This window comes from Rosa chinensis, chromosome 2 (genome assembly GCF_002994745.2).
Source record: "Rosa chinensis cultivar Old Blush chromosome 2, RchiOBHm-V2, whole genome shotgun sequence".
Classification (NCBI taxonomy): Eukaryota; Viridiplantae; Streptophyta; class Magnoliopsida; order Rosales; family Rosaceae; genus Rosa; species Rosa chinensis.
The window spans coordinates 40,974,535-40,994,991 of NC_037089.1; the positions used below are offsets into that span (position 1 = coordinate 40,974,535).

The 20,457-nt window shown below is 38.7% G+C and overlaps 1 protein-coding gene across 1 annotated transcript; it reads right to left on the bottom strand.

Moving 5' to 3' along the window:
• Positions 1-13,214: 13,214 nt before the first annotated feature.
• Positions 13,215-19,801, bottom strand: LOC121051238. Its single transcript, XM_040513402.1, has 4 exons — positions 19,421-19,801; positions 18,890-18,951; positions 13,416-13,493; positions 13,215-13,325 (listed from the first exon to the last, which is right to left on the bottom strand). The coding sequence occupies exons 1-4, from the start codon at positions 19,521-19,523 to the stop codon at positions 13,215-13,217; spliced, it is 354 nt and encodes a 117-aa protein (XP_040369336.1). The 5' UTR covers positions 19,524-19,801.
• Between the last annotated feature and the right edge of the window lie 656 nt (positions 19,802-20,457).

Consider the following 20,457-nt stretch of genomic DNA (forward strand, 5'->3'; position numbering starts at 1 on the left):
CAATTTCTATGCTCTGGAACATGTAAAGGTAAAGATTGCTCTGTTCTTTGATCAAACAAGAATGACTTGTATTAGATTAGGTAGGATGCTTGCATGGTTGCATTGGGATAAAGCTTTCTTAGTAGAAAATTTTGTTCTGATGGGAACAAACCAGAACTCTATGATATTTTTAGGGTAAATGTGAAAATTGTTTATGGGGCATTTTGGACCGTAATTACTGTTTTGTTCTCATGATTTTTCATCTTATTTATCCACGAGTTATTGAAATGAAGCAATTCCAAAGAAAAAAAAACATTGTCCCACCAGTCGCAGCTCTACAGTCGGGAATGGTTGACGCTTTCCGTTGGACATGGGCCACATACGACGGTCACGGCCAGCTGAGCTGCTGAAGTCGAAAGATTGTAAATAAAAGAAATTATTTATATTGGCAAGATGCTCTATTTCATACTTAGATAAGTTTATTATTTTTTGTGAACTGTTGTATAAGTTTATTTTAATAGGAAAAAAAGTAAAAAAAGAAGAGAAAATTTTACAAACAGTACCCGAACTAAGGCCGACTTTTAACTTCAGTACCCGACTATGCAAAACTATCACTATGATACCCCAAGTTTGAAGCTCGACCTAAGAATGGTACACGCCATCCATCACAACGTTAAGTTTTTGCTACGTGGCAAACCATGAGGCCCCTCAAAATATGCCACGTGGTTAGCTAGTTAACGCCGTGATGGACGGCGTGTACTATTCTTGGGTCAGACTTCAAACTTGGGGTACCAAAGTGATAGTTTTGCATAGTCGGGTACTGAAGTTAAGAATGAGCCTTAGTTAAGGTATTGTTTGTAACATTTTCTAAAAAAAGAAAGTCTATAATGCTGGGAGCGGACAAAACCCTATTTGCAGCGGCGGCCAATCTCTAAAATTCCGTTCTCGTCCGGTGACATTTTGGTGTCGCCTTGTCGACGTCGTGATGTTGCCGGACGGGTGATGAATGCGATATAGTCCATAGCCTTACACGGGTTTTCGAGCAGGCTGACGGTGGTGATGCCGACATCAAGATTCGGTGGTGGATTGCGGGCTGGGCTTCGACTTCGTTTGGGGTCGGACTGGGCACTTCCAATCTGTCGCTATGTGGCTTCGTAGCAGTGAACCTGGTGTTTACTGCGGGGCTCGTCATGGCGGCTGGCTGCTAGGGTGGGTCATCCGGCGACGGACTGCTTTGCGGTGGTGGAAGGTTGCGGCGCAGGGAGCAGTGAAGAGGCGGGATGGAGAACTGGGCTTGAAAAACTTCTTTAGGCCTTGGGTTGACTTTTCTTGGGCCTGTTGGGCTTCTATTTTTTTTTTTTAGCTAGTCTATTTAAAATAAAGTCCTTGTTTTTAGGACACTAAGCACGGGTGTGCACTATGTATCTCTAGCGCCTCTGGAGTAGTACCAAAGGAGGGTCCCCGCTATCTCTACGTATTTGATTGTATAATGAGTAGGGCTATATGTACGAACCACTTGTGCATGGGTACTACCACTAGCTTCTTGTCTGTCTATGTTTAATGACAGCGGAAGGGTATGTAACTGCCTATTTTGGCTTGCAATGAATATATATTTTCCTGATTAAAAAAAAAAATATTTTAATTGAAAAAACTAATGCATAGATTTACAATAAGTTCTGCAAACTATAAAAACATATTGAATTCATGAGTTTTTAATTTTTTAAATAAATAAATTCATGAAAATACATGAGAAACATTCATATTCCTAGTATCCTTAGCAAGAAATATTGGGAGCAAAACATGGCACGTTCTATAATGAGTTCACAACTGAAGCAAAAATGATTTACTGAGAAGGAAATAAAGATATGAAATTTTTATCAAAATTGATCGATTGTTGGGTGGTTAAGGTGATTAGGGCTTTGATGCTTTTGAGCTCATGTACATCATCATTAATCATAGTCTCATTTTTTTTTTTAATAGAAGTTGATTGTTATTCAATAATCAACAGCCAATTGACCATAGCTTACAAAACTTATATACCAATTCTGGCAACAAAATTAAAGCTAAAGCAAACTAATTAACATCATTAGGAGGCTCATATTTAAGCAAGCTTATCCAAACATGACAAAACTTCGCCTCCTTCGGAAAGAAATCATTCAACTAGGCTTCACTTGCCAGTCACGCAATTGTTGTATAAGTAAGAAACTAGAAACGTCATAGCAGACTCATAGAAACTTTCACGCTCACACAGGCTTAAGACCTTAATCAAAACAATTCAAACAATAGACAGCTCATTCCCTTGCAAGTTGGAGCTTATATTCGCACCTGCATTATTGCCTTCATCATTCTTAGCTTCTGGAGTACGCTTAATCCGTTGTCCAGAAGGACGACCCTTTTTCTTTGGAACTGGTATCGTAGAAATCGAGACCTCCACAAATTCACCAAGTTCAAATTCCCGAGGTATAAGTGCCAAACTAGGCTTAAAAAACCTTCTTTTTCACACCCAAGGGTGGATGTCTTCCTGTTGGCCCAAAACCCTCAAAGTTGTCCCCATCAGCATTGAAATCCGGCCTTGCATAGCCATGCAGCCCTAGCCCAATCAACCCAGTAGTCAACCTAATTCAAAGTTAGGGTTTCACCTTTGATTTTCCATAGCCAAGGCTACCCTTCTCACAGCCGCCGAACCCAATCCCAGTACCAACTTTCCATCATGTTCCGGCGCACTAATAGCGTCTGACACTCCAAGAGCCGCCAATGCACCATCTCCTGCTCCATAATGTCCACAGACGCCATAAGAACTGGCAAATTTAGCATCGAGACATTCTCTTGGTCCGTCACTAGCCCGTGGTTCGACACTGCCAAAACTTGCGCCTCCACCTCCAATCTTCCATCACATATATCCCGTCCATGCCCGAAGAAGCCACAAGCCGAACACAGCCCGTGACATTTTTCATACTGGAGCTAAACCAACAACGAGATCGTCGGCGAGAATTCGTATGTCTACCTCGCCCAAATCCTCCACCAAATGTCCTGTACCACACAGATATCCTTAACGCTGCATCGCCCCATAATCAACCCTAACGAAGGACCCCAACGCTCGTCCAATTAGGGTTAAGGCCTTCTCATTGTGCATAGAAATGCGCAACCCCTTTACTGCCACTCGAACCTCAAGCAGGTATAGCGGTGCCACATCGAGAGCAGAGATGTCGTCATAGTCAGCTAGCAGCAACATAGAGTTATTGTAGAATAATGGACCCCTAGCAAGGACCTGATTCTTCACCTCCCTTTCCTTAAATTGTAAGACAAAGGTATCCTCCTCCTCTTGCCGGATCTAAACTCTTTAATCCCCAGACATTGGAGATCGCCGCCGAGAATGACAGTATCATCACTACCTTCTTGGACAACACATAGGTAGAAAAATGAGTCTTGGATAGCATCATCTCCTCCATCAAGGCTCACAATGGCCTCCTTTGATAGCGTAGGAGGAGCCATCACTCTCTCCTCCACCATCACGTCACAAATCTCGATCAATTAGCTGGCTAGGGCAAAAGAAACCCTAGCAGAGCAAAAGTCGACATTGCTAGCAACTATAGTATCATAAGTACAAATGATAATCAAACTGTGAGTAGTGGTATTGTTATCACAATTGGTCATTGATCCTTCCAATAGTATAATATTTTTCAATAATTAATAAGTTTTATTCTTAATCTAAAAAAAAAAAATATTGAACGTGGATGGCTGGAAAATTCATAATTAAAGAAGAAATAGCAAAGTTGCAAACACAATATTCACACTCCCCATTTTACAATCTACACTCAATTTTCATTTTTTTTAATATCTGAACATCACATGTTTGTAATCCACACTCTAAAAGAATAAAACTTATGAGTTATGATACTAAAGAAAAAAGAAATGGAGTGTAGATTGTAAAATAGGGAGTGTGCATTTCACTCTCCTTGCACACTCCCCTAAATTAAACCTCAGTTAGATGATAAATTTTTCAATCTCAACTCGAGCAGTGTACTAAAATAATAACATCTTCAAATGTATAAGATAATGTCTTTTCTTAAAATCATTTAGGCCCAACAAATATATAATTAATAACTAATGGAACACATAGAAGAAATAATACTTGTCTTTTGTTGGCTGTGTGGATTTTGTTCTTAGGCTCACTCAATCTTGGGTTCGCAGTTGGTGAGTCGTGGTATGTTGGCAGGGGCGGAACCAGGATTTATAATCAGGGGGGGGGGGGGGGTCCATACAAAATACAAAATTGTTACCAATAAAATTTACAAAAAAATTTCTGTAAACATTAAACATAGCAAGCAATTCATTTTTATAAATTATTTCAATTTAGAGTTGCTGAATCTCAAAATGTAAAAGAGCTCTAAAAATAAATGAGATATGTAAAAAAAAAAAATAGGGGAAATGATCATTTGCCCGATTTTAGGCTAAAAATTGCCCACTTGCTTCACCAACTGTTTTTTAACCCCATTTACCCAAAATACTCTAAGGGATTATTTCCCCTTTACCCAATTAATTTTTTTTTTTTTGAGACTTTTTTGCCCTCTCCTTCTTTCTCACTTAGAGAGAGAAGTCATCCTCCACCTTGCTGTGCTCCGGTGACCAGTGGCCGGTGCGGTCTCCGGCGACCGGTGACCTGATTCCGGCGACCGTTGACTGGATTCCGGGAACCGGTAACCGAAATCCCGCGACCGATGACAGGAATCAGGAATCCGGCTATTATTGCCCCCTAGTAATCATATTACTGCCCCCAGTAATCATATTATTGCCCCCCAATACTCATATTATTGTCTTCCAATAATCATATTATTGTCTCCCAATAATCATATTATTGCCCTCCAGTGAATTGTATAAACTCCCAAAACCAAAATGAATACACTACATGCACAATTGATCATATTATTGCCCCCCAGTAATCATATTATTGCCCCCAGTAACTATATTACTGCCCCCAATACTCATATTATTGCCCTCAAGTGAACCAAAATGAATACACTAAAGACACAATTGATCAATTTATATGTTCAATTGTACACGTTCGCTTTTTTTTTCCTTTCCCATTCTCGGAGCTCATAGTATACAAAAAAAAAAAAAAGTGATATGGGCACCCAGAAATTGCTCTGGGCACCCACCGAGTGTGAGGCCAGTGCAAGATTGGTCGGATCGTCATCGTCTTCGTCGAGATGGGAAGAGTTAGCGAAACAAGGTTGATGGGACCGGACCACCGACCTCAACCTCAACCACCGTACGTCTTCGTCGCTGTGGGTTCCCCAGTTAAGACCCGGCCAAGATCCGGATCGAGAAACAGAGACTAGATGGCCCAGAATCCGCCGGATCGATTGAGTTGTTGGCCCGAATAGGAAGGTGGAGCGCCGGAGCAGCCATGGCAGAGAGAGAGAGAGTCTGGGGGGGGGGGGGGAGAGAGTATGGTTCGGGGGACGGCGGCGCTCGGAGGTTGAGGTCGAATCAGGATGCAGTGCTCCTATCTTCTCTTATGGCGGTGGAGACTTGATGGAGGTGGTGGCCCGAAGCTTCCGGAGCAACCATGGCATAGAGAGATAGAGAGAGAGAGAGAGAGCGAAGCCGGAGGTGGGGCGCGGCAGAGAGAGAGAGTGTGTGTGAGAGAGAGTTTGAGAGGATAGAGTTTAATAGGGGGCAAAACTGTCACTATAGGTTAGATTGGGTAAATGAGGTCAAAAAACTCTTGGTGGAGTAAGTGGGCAATTTTTGGGCTAAAATGGGGTAAGTGGTCACGACCCCAAAAAAATATATCAATCAATATATAAATATCTTAAACTTTCCGATCGAATCTAGAGCCTTATACATCAATATCCTTAAATTATTTATTTTTCCCTTGCATATAAATGACTGTCATTAAATGGATTCTTAATAATTTTAGTATATATTTAATGATAGGTTCGTTTTTCTTTTTTAATTTTTTGTGATTTCATTATACTAATATCGTAGAGGTCATGTGTTCAAATCTCACTAACATTAGGGGTGAGGTGAGGATTTATATTGTGGTCTATAAAAAAAAAATTAAAAAAAGAATATTGGGTTCGCATTTGGCATCCAGGAGGCTTATGCTTGAGTAGCGGTCTCCAGTTCATTTTTGGGTTATGATCTCGTTTTCCTAGTTCATGTTCTTAAGAGTTCAATTGCTTACCTAAGTTTTTGACACCCTTGGTCGCCTTTGTTCTCTCAGAGTTTCAGCTCGCTCTGGTATTGGAAATTCTATTGGAGTGTACCTCCCTGGCTACAGTTATGATCCCCGTCACGGTTACTACTACATTTGCACTACTCAAATAACATATGCAGTGCAGTTCGATGCCTTTCGACATTTAGTCATGTTCTAGTTACTCTTCAATTTTAGATGTGTTTGTGCATCTTGTTTTGTGCCATTACTTTTCTTTTGATGCGTTTGCAACTTTGCATTGCTTCATGTACTCCTAAGTTTCAATTAATATAACCCGTTGTCGTTCTCTTCAAAAGAAAAAAGAAAAATCATAATACATATTAAACAAACTTTTTACTTGACAACTTTTTCAATTGAAATATTCTTTTTTCTCAAAATATGCTTCTTAGTGGAGTGGTTTCTCAATAAACTTACTTCCGTATGAGACACCAGAAGCAGACTACGTAAATTGCATAAGACATTAATTCCTGAAGTGTTATATACCGTAACCAAATTTACTAGTTTACTAGTAATTTGGACTATAAACGACAATTATATTCACTTTTTACCTTCATTTCGATCATTCAGGGGATCAAAAGTTGACTTTTTGTTTGAGTTAGTTTTTGAGGAAACTTCATTCTGAAAAATTGTAGAGGATCTTAAAACGAGTTTAGCCCACCTTATGCCATGAAACCGGTCCCATTCTCTTCTTCTTCGAACCATCTTTCCAACCGTATAAGCTTTACATCCTCTAGTTCACCATACATGACAAATTGAAGAAAAGAAGGTAAGATCCTTTTCCAGTGTATTTTTGAAATTCTGGCCAACTCTGGCCAAATTGGATGTTGAGACTAACTAAGCTTTGTTCGTCTTCCAATGCTCTACAAACCCACCAAGTTTCACATCTCAATTCAAGTTGAGGAATACGAGTTTCGGATTTGAGTGATTTTGGCCCCAAATCCTTTTGAGGTAAATTCCGGGTTCTACGCTTAAAATTAGACTTTGTGTTAGTTGAGAAAGTTGTTGGGGATGATGAGAGGATCATGATGATGAAATTTCATATCCAATTCGGGGTTAGAGGTGACGGCGCGACCGGCACTTCAGGGTTTCTGGTTTGATGATTCGGATAGAGCTTGACGTTCCGGACATGTGGGTTAATTTGGTAGCCATATGATGCATTTTGGGATCGATAGGAATTTCTGAAGTTTCAAAAATTCAATTTTCGATTCAGAAAGATCCGATTGTTGGATCTATCCCATTTTCCGATATGTTGTTATAATTATGGATAAAATACTGTTCACTCCCTATACTTATAGGGAGTCAACGTTTCAGTTCCTGACCTTTCAATTTCACTTAAAAACTCCCAAAACTCTCCAATTTCACCCAATCGTTCCTTGCAGTCAATTCTCTTTCAAAATCTCTGTTAAATTGCTGATGTGGCATTCCTTACACGCCAGAATGTCTATTATACCCTCACTTAATTTTTTCTTGAGAGAATTCCACAAATGGTCACTCAACTATGACTCATTCGACACTTTAGTCACTGAAGTTTCAAATATATCACTTTGGTCACTCAACTATTACACTGTCAATCACTTTAGTCACCCAAAGGGCATTTTATCTCACTTTGATCACTTCTCCCAATCATTCTAATACATATTTCTCAATTTTTTATAATTGGTTGGACAAAAATATCATTAATATTGTGGCAAATAATTTTTTGTTAATGAAAAAAATTAATGAAGTGACTAAAGTAAATAATAGAGTTTAAGTTGAGTGACCAAAGTGATATATTTAAAAAGTGAGTGACCAAAGTGTTGAATAGGTAAAAGTTGAGTGACCATTTGTGATATTCTCCCTTTTTTCTTTTAAATTTATTTATTTTTTCTCTCTCTCTCTTTTTTTCTTCTTTTTTTTAACCTCTTCTTCTTCCAACTCTATCCTCCTCTGTTTATCTCTGTCTTCTTCTTCCAAAATCAAACCCATCTCTCTCTCTCTCCAAAAATAAACCCAACTCCTGTTCCGATATAATCCAACCACACGTAGCCCATGAAAGGCACAATATACATTCCAACATTCACATAACTAACCATCAATTCCACCTCCACACTAGTACTGCCCAAAACAAAAAAATCATCATGTACATGTAAATAGGGTTGGATTCGGTACTAAACCGAAGCATTTTCTAGTCAACTGCTGCCGAACCGACCTCCGTCGGTTGCCAAATTTTGAAACTGTTACCGTCCGATATAATCGGTATACCAAGTAGTCGGTAATCGAGATCTCGGTTTGCTATCGGTTGGTATTTGGTAACCACATGAAAACCCAGAGAAGAAATCTGGAGGAGAAGAGAAGGATGATCTGATGATGCTACCTGGAGAGAGAATAAATTTCTGGAAAACAAACGAGACAATTGGGATGACAATCTAAAATTGAAGTTGGGTACCATGTATTATAGACTGATTAGAGGACGAAGATTAAGGAGTAGATAGATTAGAGAAAAGCCTGATTGATTATATATATTCCAGTTGCAGACAACCAATTGCTGTGTTGATTATATTCCAGTCGCAAACAACCAATTATTATGTTAATGGGATTATTGATAAGGATTGATGATGCTGATGATAAGGATTTGATTATGTTGTTGGTGATATGATGATGATAATGGTGAAGGGGAAAAATAAGAGACGAAAGAAATAGAAGAAAGAAGAGGATGAAAGAGATGACTACGAATCTAATGAATCCTCTCGGTTTGTTTTGGTTTATTTATATTGTATATGAAGTTATAAATATAAAGTTTGTAGATACCATATCGAAAGTAGCTCTTGGTCCAGTGGTGAAGAGTTGAGTTGTTTTGTTAGAGGTGGGAGGTTCGAATAAGCCCTCTTACATTTTATCTATTTTCAGAATTATTGGTATGTTGGAGATAAAGATATAATAAATATAGTATTTATACATATATTATTGAGGACAGCTCGTGCTTCAGTGGTTGGGAGCGGAGATTTTGTGCAGGAGTTCGAACCTTGCCTCTTGCTATATTTTGGGATTTATTCGGTAATACACATACATACGGTCGGTATGGTATACTGACGGTATGTAGATGTTAGTACCGTAGCCGAGCCGAAGACAGCCATACGGTATGGCTGAGCCAAGCCGAAAGTCGGTCTGCCTAGTTTTCGGCCCAAATTGGTTCAGACAGGTTCGAAATTATGGCGGTTCGGTTCCTTTGGCCCAGAATGCCAGCCGTACATGTAAAGGAATCCAATTCGACTAACACATATAACAATGAGAGAAAGCAACAGTACTTTTCAGTTTGGGGGCCGCTACTAGCTCCAAACCCAGGTAACAAGGTCATCAAACCCACTACTGCTATCACTAGCCCGCGGCGGCGATGGCGACGTCACCATTGAGGAGAAAATGTTGTTCGCAGCAGAGCTCTTTAGACCTGCAACGTCGTCGTAAACCGGCTTGTTGAAAACCGGGCCGGAATCCGCGAGCTTTGAAATTGCTGGAGAACCTGGCCGAGCTGCCGAAGATGCTCTCAAAGGCTTACGCTTTCGGGGCTCCCGAGATCGGGTAGCCATTGTCGGAGAAGGACCCATTGAGGGAATTAGAGGTGCGAGTTGCTCTGGAGAAGGGTCCAGTGGATCTGAGATCGAAAGCTGTGGGCTTTGAAGAAGAAGATGAAGACATTGGGTCTGATTTGCTGAAGGGCTTGAAGCTATAATCGGAGCTTTAGGTGACCTGAGAATTCGTTCATGGCGTCTATGCTTTCTGGGTCTCTTGTTATTCTCCTGAATTGGTCTTCTTGAGTAAAAAAAAATGGAGGATCTGGAGGGGCAGATGTGGAATTATATGAAAACTTAATGGAGGGTGATCATGTTGAAGAAGAAGGTGGGTGTTTGAGATCTGAAAATTCTGACTCTCTCTTCTTTATTGAAGGTTTGGAGATGGAGAGAGAGCTGAGTTTGTTTTTGGAAGAAGAAGACGGAGATGAACAGAGGAGGAGGAGAGAGCTAGAAGAAGAATATGTAAAAAGAAAAAAAAAAGAAAAAAAAGAAGAAAAAAAGAGAGAAAAATAAATAAATAAATATATAAAAAAAACATAGGATTAAATACTGTTTAGTACGCTGTGGTATGGGCCAAACATCGATTCAGTCCCTCAATTTTCAATTTTATCAAAAACCCCCCATAATATCATCTTCTCATCCAATAGGGCCCATATGGAAGTCAAATTCCCAAAATGACCCTGACCAACCAGATATGAAAAATTCAAAATAAACTCCAGACTTTGAGGTTGGGGAGACTCAAACCCACCCCAACACATATGCAAATGAAAGCCCCAACCACCAGACCACTTGCATGGGATCGGTATATTGCAAATAGAAATAACATGTATATGTATCTGTATAATAGTTTTTTTAAAAGCACTTTGTCATCATCGTCGCTCTGAGTCAGGAGCTTGCCGTCAGAAAAATCGGGGCTCTGGTAGCGTCAAGCAAGCGAAACGGCGTCGCAGAGGGTGTGGGAGACGGATAAGAGGAGGTCGAGGGCAAGAGGTTTGGAGGTGGAGGTGGGGAAGTCGGCAAAGTCAGTGAGCTGGGCCTGGAGGTCGGCCCTTGAAGGTTTGGACGAGCGGGATTTCCGAAGAGAGGGAAGTAAGGAGGTGGGTGGAGAGGGAGATGGGGTAGTTGGTTTCTGGGTCTTTCATGGCTAAATCCAAAATGCTGATCAAACAACACAACTTTGTATCTTTTGGTATTCAAACAACACTTGGAAGACGCTCAAAAACTAAAAATTAAACAAACAAACAAAAGAGAAGTAGAAGATTGACCCAATATCTTGGTTCAACAAAAAAGGAATGCGCAGACAAAAATGAAGGCCTTCATTCTCATATTTTTCTTTTTCTGTTCTTGACATTTCCATAGCAATAAAAACAAAAACAAAACCATGCATGAAATTCAAACAGTTCATCATATCCACATCAAATTGGTACCGAGCAAAGCTTCTTAGTGCTCTTAACAGCCGCCTGGAGATTGTCCAAAGTCTCCTGGTGATACTCCGGGTCGCCCCACGAGAAATCGATTCGGGCCATTGCAATCCACACATATTCAATCCATCAAAACCCCCAATCACTCATCCAAACCAAACAAAAGCAATCGAAAATTACATACCAGACATTCCAGCATTGAGGCATGATAGAAGCATTTTAATGCGACGTTTTAAATGTTATTTCCTCATATTTACTTAGTTATTTCCTTAAATAAATCATTCTTGTTTAGGAAAGTTTCCATCTTTAGAAAGTTTCTATTTTTAGTAATTTTAATAAAATTTTCTATTTTCTAGGTACCTTGGAATAAATGGAGCTGAAATGAAGAAATGGAGTTTTCCTGGTCCGACTATGAATCCCAGTCAACGCAGGAATCCTGATAAGGCTAGGAAACCTGAAGGCATTAGGAGACCAGATGATGACGTGAGAGATATTTTGGGAGATTAAATCTGATTTTTGCATGGGAAATCAAGGAGATTACGTTGAGAATATCAAGGGAGAATTTCAAGGAAGAAAATGTTCAAAACAAGTCCAGATTCGTTCCTCAATTCCCTCAAGATATGTTGGCTGAAATTAGAGAATAAAATCTGCAATTTTAATGTGAAAATCAAGAGAAAATCAAGGGGAGGACATTAAGGATAAAGCCATAGAGAGATTTAAGGGAGAAAATGTCCAAAATGAGTCCGGATACAATGTCTAGGTTCATGCCTAGATATTTGGCCGAAAATGGTGAATAAAATCAGATTAAATCTTGGAAAAATCATCAATAATATATTTGGAAAGATTATGGATTGATTTTGGGGCTTTTTGGTTGGTTGAGTGACATGGCAAAGCTGACGTGCTTTAATTCATTGGTTGGAGCTGTGTGGTGCAACCAGAAAATTCCTTAGAAATTAAATTCATGAAGCCTTGTCTTCCCCTATATAAACCCCCCTATGCTACACCACACAACACACCTCTCCCGGCCCTCAGAAAATAAACATTTGAATAATTCTCTCCATTCTCTAGTCTTTAGAAGCTCTGCATCTCAACCAAGGAGGAGAAGAAGTCATGCCATACATCAAGATCCTAGCCATCATCCACCCTTGTGTCGTCCCTAGAAGATTGCTTGCTTTCAAGGATCTTCAAGTTCTTCGTCTCAAGGCTTCATCATTCATCCTTCACGGTGTATTTCATCTTTTTCTTTTGTTTCCTTTGTTTGATTTGTAGAGTTATGATTTCTAGTTAACATGACGTTAAGGGCAAAGTTTAAAGCCCGTTTATATGTTTTGAAATAAAATTGTGATTTTTATATGTTGATTTATATGTTGCTTATGTGAGATTGCTTGATTGATTTTGGATTATAGAAAACTTTTATATGTATGTGTTCTTTGGTGGCCAACTTAGGATATATGCATGTAATCGGAGCTAGATTTAAGTAGTGAAGGCTTTGGACAAAAGTCGAAATCAATTAAGGGGGATTGCAAATAGGTGAACTTATTCATAACTAGGTTGTGCACTTTGGTTGACATCCTTTCTTTGTTCTTAATGCGTTGAATGTGTTATTGACTAGCTAGCTTTCTAGACTATGATTGCATGTTCAATATGATTGATTTAGGTGCTTTCACTTAGATTAATTATTCAAGGAAAGTAAAAAATGGGAAATCTTTTGCTTTCTAACGTTTCACATGGTCAACTTCTTTCTCATATATAGGAATTGTGAATGGATTTCATGCATATGAATGTTGTTTTGATCTTTGTTCCTTTCGTGGACCCTTGTATATATGTTTTTACTTTTTCTTTATTTTATTTATTTAGTTTTTAATTCTAAATCCCCCATTCTCGATTACTTGTTTCTTTTGTATATAATTTTGTAAATATAATACTTTTTACTTTTATTAATTCTTTATTTGTTTTTACAATTACAAGTGTACCCTTAATCCCCGGCTAGAACGATCCCTACTTACCATATACTAAAAATTACATTTTGCAGGGTTAAATTATAGGTTAAATTATATGCTTGCTTTTAAGCGTATCAAGGCAAGAAGAGATGACCTCCACAGATCGGGATTTCGGCCCTAGCGTCCCCACAATCTTCGTCATTGCAGGAAAAAAACTCTGCAAAAACAAACCAAACCACAAATCAATTCGAATTGGTACCAGTCTTAGATCCACCACCAAAATCGAATTAGGGATTGAGAATCTCACAGCCTTGGACGCCTCCAGAATCGAAGCCATCCTTATCGGCTCCTCCAGAAGCAGATGATTCGAATGCATTTTTGATTCCTACTAAAACACCCAAAATATGTTATTTCTATTTACAATATACCGATCCCATGCAAGTGGTCTGTTTACAATATATTCAGAAATAAGCTTTCCTGTTCTAACCAGGAAACCCTGTGCAAAAGAGGAAAGTGTATCAAGCAACATTCTGAAGCTAACCAAGAAGCTCGACCGAAATAATGAAGAAATGGCATTGGAGATTATCAAGGCTTGAAGGTGACGCTACATGGCCCAAGAACTCTCTAGATTAACTTGGATTTTCGGCAAAATGGATAAATGCCCATAAAAGCCCATTGGATTTTAGGGTTTGTGACGCAAAGAGGTACCCTTGGAGTGTTTGCCGAGAAATACCGAGAGAAAGAGAGAAAGTTGGTGTGAAAATCAAGAAGAAAATAAAAGATTACACCAAGAGATATTCTAGGGAGAGTTTTAAGGAAAGAAGAAGTGTGGACATCAAGAAAAAGCTCAAAATGCATCTAAATTCATTCCTATATTCCCTAAAGGTATCTTGGCAGAAATAAAAGAGAAAAATATGAATATATTCATGGAATTTTGGCAACTATATATTAGGGAATCATTTTGGAGAGTTTTGATTGGTTGGACAACACACTAGGGCTTACTTGGCAAATTATCATTGGTGGAAGCTATGTGGAACTATTAAATTAATTCCGTGGAAAATAAAGGAGGAATAAACGGCTTGGATACCAAGTTTGCCGTTCCCTATATATACTCCCCTACTCTAGACGTCCGAGACACCTTACAATTCAGAACATACTCTCTCCATAACGTGAAAGCTCTCTCCATTCTCTAGTATATTATGCGATTTCAAGCAAAGGAGAAGGAAGGAAGAAGAAGCCGTGAGCATCCCTCCACAATCCACCTTGAAGCCGTGAAGTTTTGAAGCTTGCTTTTGAGATTCATTAGTTCATCGTTCAAGTTCTTCATCACCATCTCTATTCACGGTGTAATTCAACCTTCTTTCTTGTAATCACTTTTGATTTTTCTTGTTTGATTCGTATGAATATGTTCTAGTTAACAACAATGTTTGAACAAAGTTTAATTATGAAATTTTATGATTGAATGAAGATTTCGATTCCTATGATTGTGATTCTATAGTTGCTCTTGTGAGATTGTTCAATTAAATTTGCTTGATTGATATCTTTTATGTGTTTATCTTATATGGTTCGAAACATCTAGGGTTTGCATATAATTGGTGCTAGATTTAAGTTTATGATTCACCTAATAGTTTTGTGAACTTGAATCAAAAGTAGTAAAGGCTTTGGACAAAGGTCGAATTTAATTGAAAAGGATTGCAAATAGATGAACTTTTTCATACTAGGTTGTGCACTTAAGTTGATAACCTTTCTTTATGCTTGTTGCGTTGAACATGTTTTGATTTGCTAGCTTTCTAGACTTTGATTGCATGTTTGATAGGATTGATCTTTGTGCTTTCACTTAGATTAATTAGTAAAGGAAAGTAAAATATGAGAAATCGTTTGCTTCAAATGTTTCACATGATCAACTTCTTTCTCATGACTTGGAAGAACAATTATAGGGTTGAATCGAATTTGATTATGAACTTGGTTTTGATCTTTGTTTCTTATGTTTCATTCTTGTACTTGTATTTTTGTATTTACTTAATTTTATTTCTTTCTTTTATTTTTCGAAAACCTAAACCTAAAACCCCCTTTTATTTCATAAATTTGTATATACTTTGTTATGTTTTTGTAAATAATATACTTTGTCTTATTTTAATTCTTTATTTGTCTTACAATGACAGATGTACCCTCAATCCCCGGAATAGGATGATCCCTATTTACTATATACTAACGATGACATTTTATAGGGTTAAATTATAAGCTTGCTTTGAGCATATCAGTGGTTGGGCTTTCATTTGCATATGTGTTGGGGTGGGTTTGAGTCTCCCCAACCTCAAAGTCTGGAGTTTATTTTGGATTTTTCCATTTTGTTGGCCAGGGTCATTTTGGGAATTTGACTTCCATGTAGGCCCCCATTTTTGCTGAGTTGGAATGCCATGTTAGCAGGTTAACGTTTGAAATTGACGGAATCCCGACGGAGGGACCTATTGGATGAGAAGATGATATTGTGGGGCTATTTTTGATGAAATTGAAAGTCGAGGGACTGAATCGATGTTTGACCCATACCACAAGGTACTAAACAGTATTTAGCCCAAAAAAATAAGTGAGGGTAGAATAGACATTTTGGCATAAGGAATGTCACGTCAGTAATTTAACCGAGATTTCGTGACATGACCCGCCTCAAAATCTTACCCTGAAATCCAAGGTGGCCCTGCGGGGCCCACTTTCTGAGAAAAGTACTACCGAAAATTTCAGCAAAACTTTCCCTAAAAGTTGACAACCCAAAACCTGTTAAAACAAATTTACACTTCTAAACAAACATCCTTAATCTCCTGGAGCCACCTTGCTCCCCAAAAACACAACAACTTCACAAAAGCAACTTAAAACCGAAATACAATATATTCCAAATACACAAATGTATCTTCCAAATTTTAAAACAATTGTCCCAGAGGTTATCAGAGCAGTCTAAAAGGAAAAGAATTCAAAATACAAGTAGGTTCAACGATTAACCTGCAATATGAAAACAACAGCAGCATATGCTATGCCCCGAATTCTACTAAGTCGAACCAGCTATTCTGCAGACTGAGCATTTGAAACCGAGGGCCCAGGGGGAAAGTACATAAAAACAATAACATGAGTGGACCAAAAAAAAAAGTAATTATACAAAAAAAAAAGAGATTTTATATTTTCCCACGTTTATTCCTTTAAAAGATGCATGTAATAATTAAGGAAAAACAATCCAAATGATGTTCAAGTCAAGAAAACCGACTAACCCCGCTAGTCACAAACAACCAAGTAAAAAGACTGAAACTCCGATACTCAAGCAAATAAGACCAGCCCCGCTTGTTAAACAAGATCTGACAAGTCCCACTAGTCAAGTAACAGAAGGATATGGAGAAGAAAATATCACCATGCAATGAAGGGAGCCTCCTAGGCTCAGGCTCGGGTCGGAGCCTTCCAGGCTCTATGCTCAACTCACCCACAAACACATAGTAAGTAGGGAGGATTACTAATAATGCTCTACTACACCCACGTGAGGAGGAGAACTAAATAAATGGACCAGGTATGGTGGAGTAAAACAATAGAAAACCAAAAACAAGTAAAGCTTCCCCAAAATATCGCAAATGAAATCACGAGTACGATTCCCAACCGTACTTGAAAAATCTCATGAGAAAAAAAAATGAATCAACAACGTGTCCCACACGTCAATATATTCACGAATCCATAAACCAATAAGTGAGAAATAATAGATAGATATAGTCCCATCGAAAATCCCATTTTCGAAACTCTTCCAGAAATCTCAAAATTGATGAATAAAGATATACTTAATTCCGGAAGTCATATCAGAAAATAAAATCGTCATAAATCATAAATCCAAATCCGAGTATAACAAATTAATATCCAAAATTCATATGGAAAAACAATGCCAAAACTCTAATCTGAAACCAATTCATTTATGAAATCAATTTATAATCCAAGATCAAAATATATGCTCAATAATTGAAACGATAAATGAATAAATCAAATTCAGAAAAATATTTGCATGCATAATTTAAATCAAAGGTCCACTCATAATATCCAGCTAACGCGGCCAAGCGTAAGGATCCTCGTCGAGCGTTGGGTCGGTACCTCGCCCTGTACAAAATTATATTCTGTAAACCGCAATTCGACAATTAAATACGAATCTAAAATAAAATTCGAAAACCCCACGTAAACCAACATCTCCATTTCTTTCTGGATTCAACCCAAACTTCACCACTAATATCAATCCGTTGATTAAAGTATTCCATAGCGGAACAGGGGAAATATTGACAGGACCCGCCCCGGATTTCGCCCTGAAATCCGAAGAGAACCTGCGGGGCCCACTTTAGAAGAAATTCTACCAAAAATTTGACAGAACTTCCCCTAAAAATGGACAACCCAAAACCTGTAGAAAAACATCTACACTTCTAAATCATCCATCCTTATTCTCCTGGAACCACCATGCTCCCTATATCACAACATCTCCCATTTCACAAACAATTCTTATACTTAAGAATATTAATCTCATAGGTTATCAGAGCAATCTAATGTACATGCGTACAAGAGAATAGAAAACAAGATAAATGACCGATGCTTTTATAATGCGGAAGCTATGACAGCTATGCCTCAACCCCAAGTACGCTCGACCTCAAGCTAAACTGGCCTGCAAACTGGGCATTTAAAACCGAAGGGCCCAGGGGAAAACATTTAAAATCCGTTAGAGTGAGTGGACGAAAAATAAGTACTTTCAAATGTATAAGTAAAACTTAATGCTTTCCCAAGTTATTCTCTAAAATCTCGCATGCAGTAACAATCTTGAAAACACTCTTAATCATCCTCTTTACTGAAATCTCAATCACGTAACAAGAACATCTTGAAACCTCTTAAAATCTCATCCTCAATCCTTATAAAAACATCATTTTCATGAGGCTCGTTTGATGACTAGAAAGGACTGCTGTCTAGTCATCTCATGCCATCTAGGAGGGACTGCCACCCAGATGACGCATCGGAAGGGACTGCCAACTGGAATAGGAGGCGGTGGATAGAAGGGACTGCCAACTAGACACAAGTAGTAGACGGGACTGCTGACTAACCACAGGTAGTAGACGGGACTGCCGACTAACTACCTCATGTCATCTGGAAGGGACTGCCAACCAGGTGACGCATCAGATGAGACTGCCAACCGGACTGTAGTCTGGAAGGGACTGCCAACCAGACTATTACCTAGAAGGGACTGCCAACTAGGTAAGATATGCATGCGCCAAAACTGGCCTCCTTAATAAACTGAATAACCTCCTCAAGAAACTGAAAATAACCTCAAAATCTCAATAAATCCTCGAAAGCGTCCTCGAAAGCATAAAAGCAAATACTCTGTAAATCAATAAATGCTTTCGAAAAGAAAACTCAATCTAACTTCAAAGCTGATAAGTACGGAGCTCAAAGCTCAATAAATCTCGATAAATCAATCATGCTCAAATATTCGATGAAACATTCGTATTCGTGAATCCTCATAAAAATCGATATTCGAAATCCATAATTCTCATAATATTTGCTAAATCAGTCACTTCCCGAAAATCATTCCTCAACTCAATAACTCATGAATGACTATCTCAAAAATCTACTAAAAGCCCTCGGGAATGAATTTCAATACTAATCTCGTAATCCATAAATAAATCTCGATAAAACAACGCTCAAATATTCAAAACATAATTAAATCTCAATTGGAAGAAAATAATAATACTGCATGCGGAATTAATTTAAAAACAAATGTCCACTCACTGTACTGTTTAGGCGACTATGCATACGAGTTCCTTCGTCGAGCAATAGCTCGGTACGTCGCCCTGTACACAATTATTTTCCGTGAATAACTATTCAACAATTAAATACGATTCTCAAAATTAAATCCTCATAAATCATCTCGCCACTTCTTCTCTGATTCAACCCAAATTTTACATCTAATACCAGTTCGTTATCTTAAAGGTTCCAAGTCAGAACCAAGAGATATCCGACGGTCGGATTCTCGTAAATCGATAATCGAAATCCTAAATTCCCAGAAATTCATAATCAATTAAAAACTTCTCCAATTCCAACCAAATTCACATATTCAACCTCTACAAAAATTATAGGATTTAACTAGCTTTAAAAAAACAGAATATAAATCACTGTTCATACCGCACTATTCACCATCGCACTATTCCGGCGACACTGTTCATGCGGCGGCCAACTCCTCCTCCGGCCACCAAATTTCATCCACAGCATAATCTCAACATTTCCAATAACTTTCTCAACTGTGACAAAGTCAGAAAATACCTTGAAGTGGCCGAACAATTAAGCACTCCGAAGTACAGTGAAATTTTCCAATTATCCTTTCTTCCTCCATGCTTCGATCTGGGTTCTGAAACTTGGTGAGCATGAAGAGTGGCTCAAAGCGCTTCTAATGGACCTGACTTTATGACCGGAGGTGGCCGGAAATCGGCGTTGACCAATTGCTACAGTAAAACTGTTGGCTTCGATCTCCACATTTCCGGCCAAATCGTCGCAAACAACTCCCACATGCGTGATAAGGAGGAGGAGACGAGTCCATCGATGCTCGCAGCTCGCCATTTGGTGGCCTATAGGTGGTGAAAGAGGAGGTTGCAGAAGAGAGAAAGAGAGAGTTGCAGAAGAGAGACTGAGAGAGCACGGGGGGAAGGAGAGAGAAAAGAAAGAAAAGTTACCAGACTACAGTAACTTTTCAAATTTATACCAATCTAACATAAACAGTAACTTTCTTATTTTGCTTATAACTTTCGCATACGAACTCCGATTTTTATGTACCACATATGCACGTGCTCGGTTTAACGTCCTCTACAACTTTCATGAAGGAAATTTTCTCAAATTTTGACCCGAACAAAAAGTCAACTTTTAGGGCCCCCTGAAAGCATTGAAACGACAGTAAAAGTGAAAGTAAAAGTTGTTTACCGTCCAAATGACTGGTAAACCGGTGAATTCGGGTTCGGGACGTCACAAATATGAAAGGTCGGATTCTCATAAATTGACATCCGAAACTCCAAACTTTGGAAATTCACAATCGATAACAAACTTCTCCAATTTCCAGCAAAATTACATTTGTATTCTACAACTCACAAGTAATTTATCTAACTAAAAATAGAAGCCGAAATCCTGCCCTACACGCCTCCACGCACCACCAACAGTTTTGAAGCATGGACAACTTCAAACTGGGCCACTAAATTTCACTTGCAAGTGCATGTTTACAAGCCCAACACTTTTCTCAATATCACAGAGTCTGAAATGCCTTGGTTGGCTGGAATTGGGCCAAAACCGTAAGAACACGATTTTGAACAGTG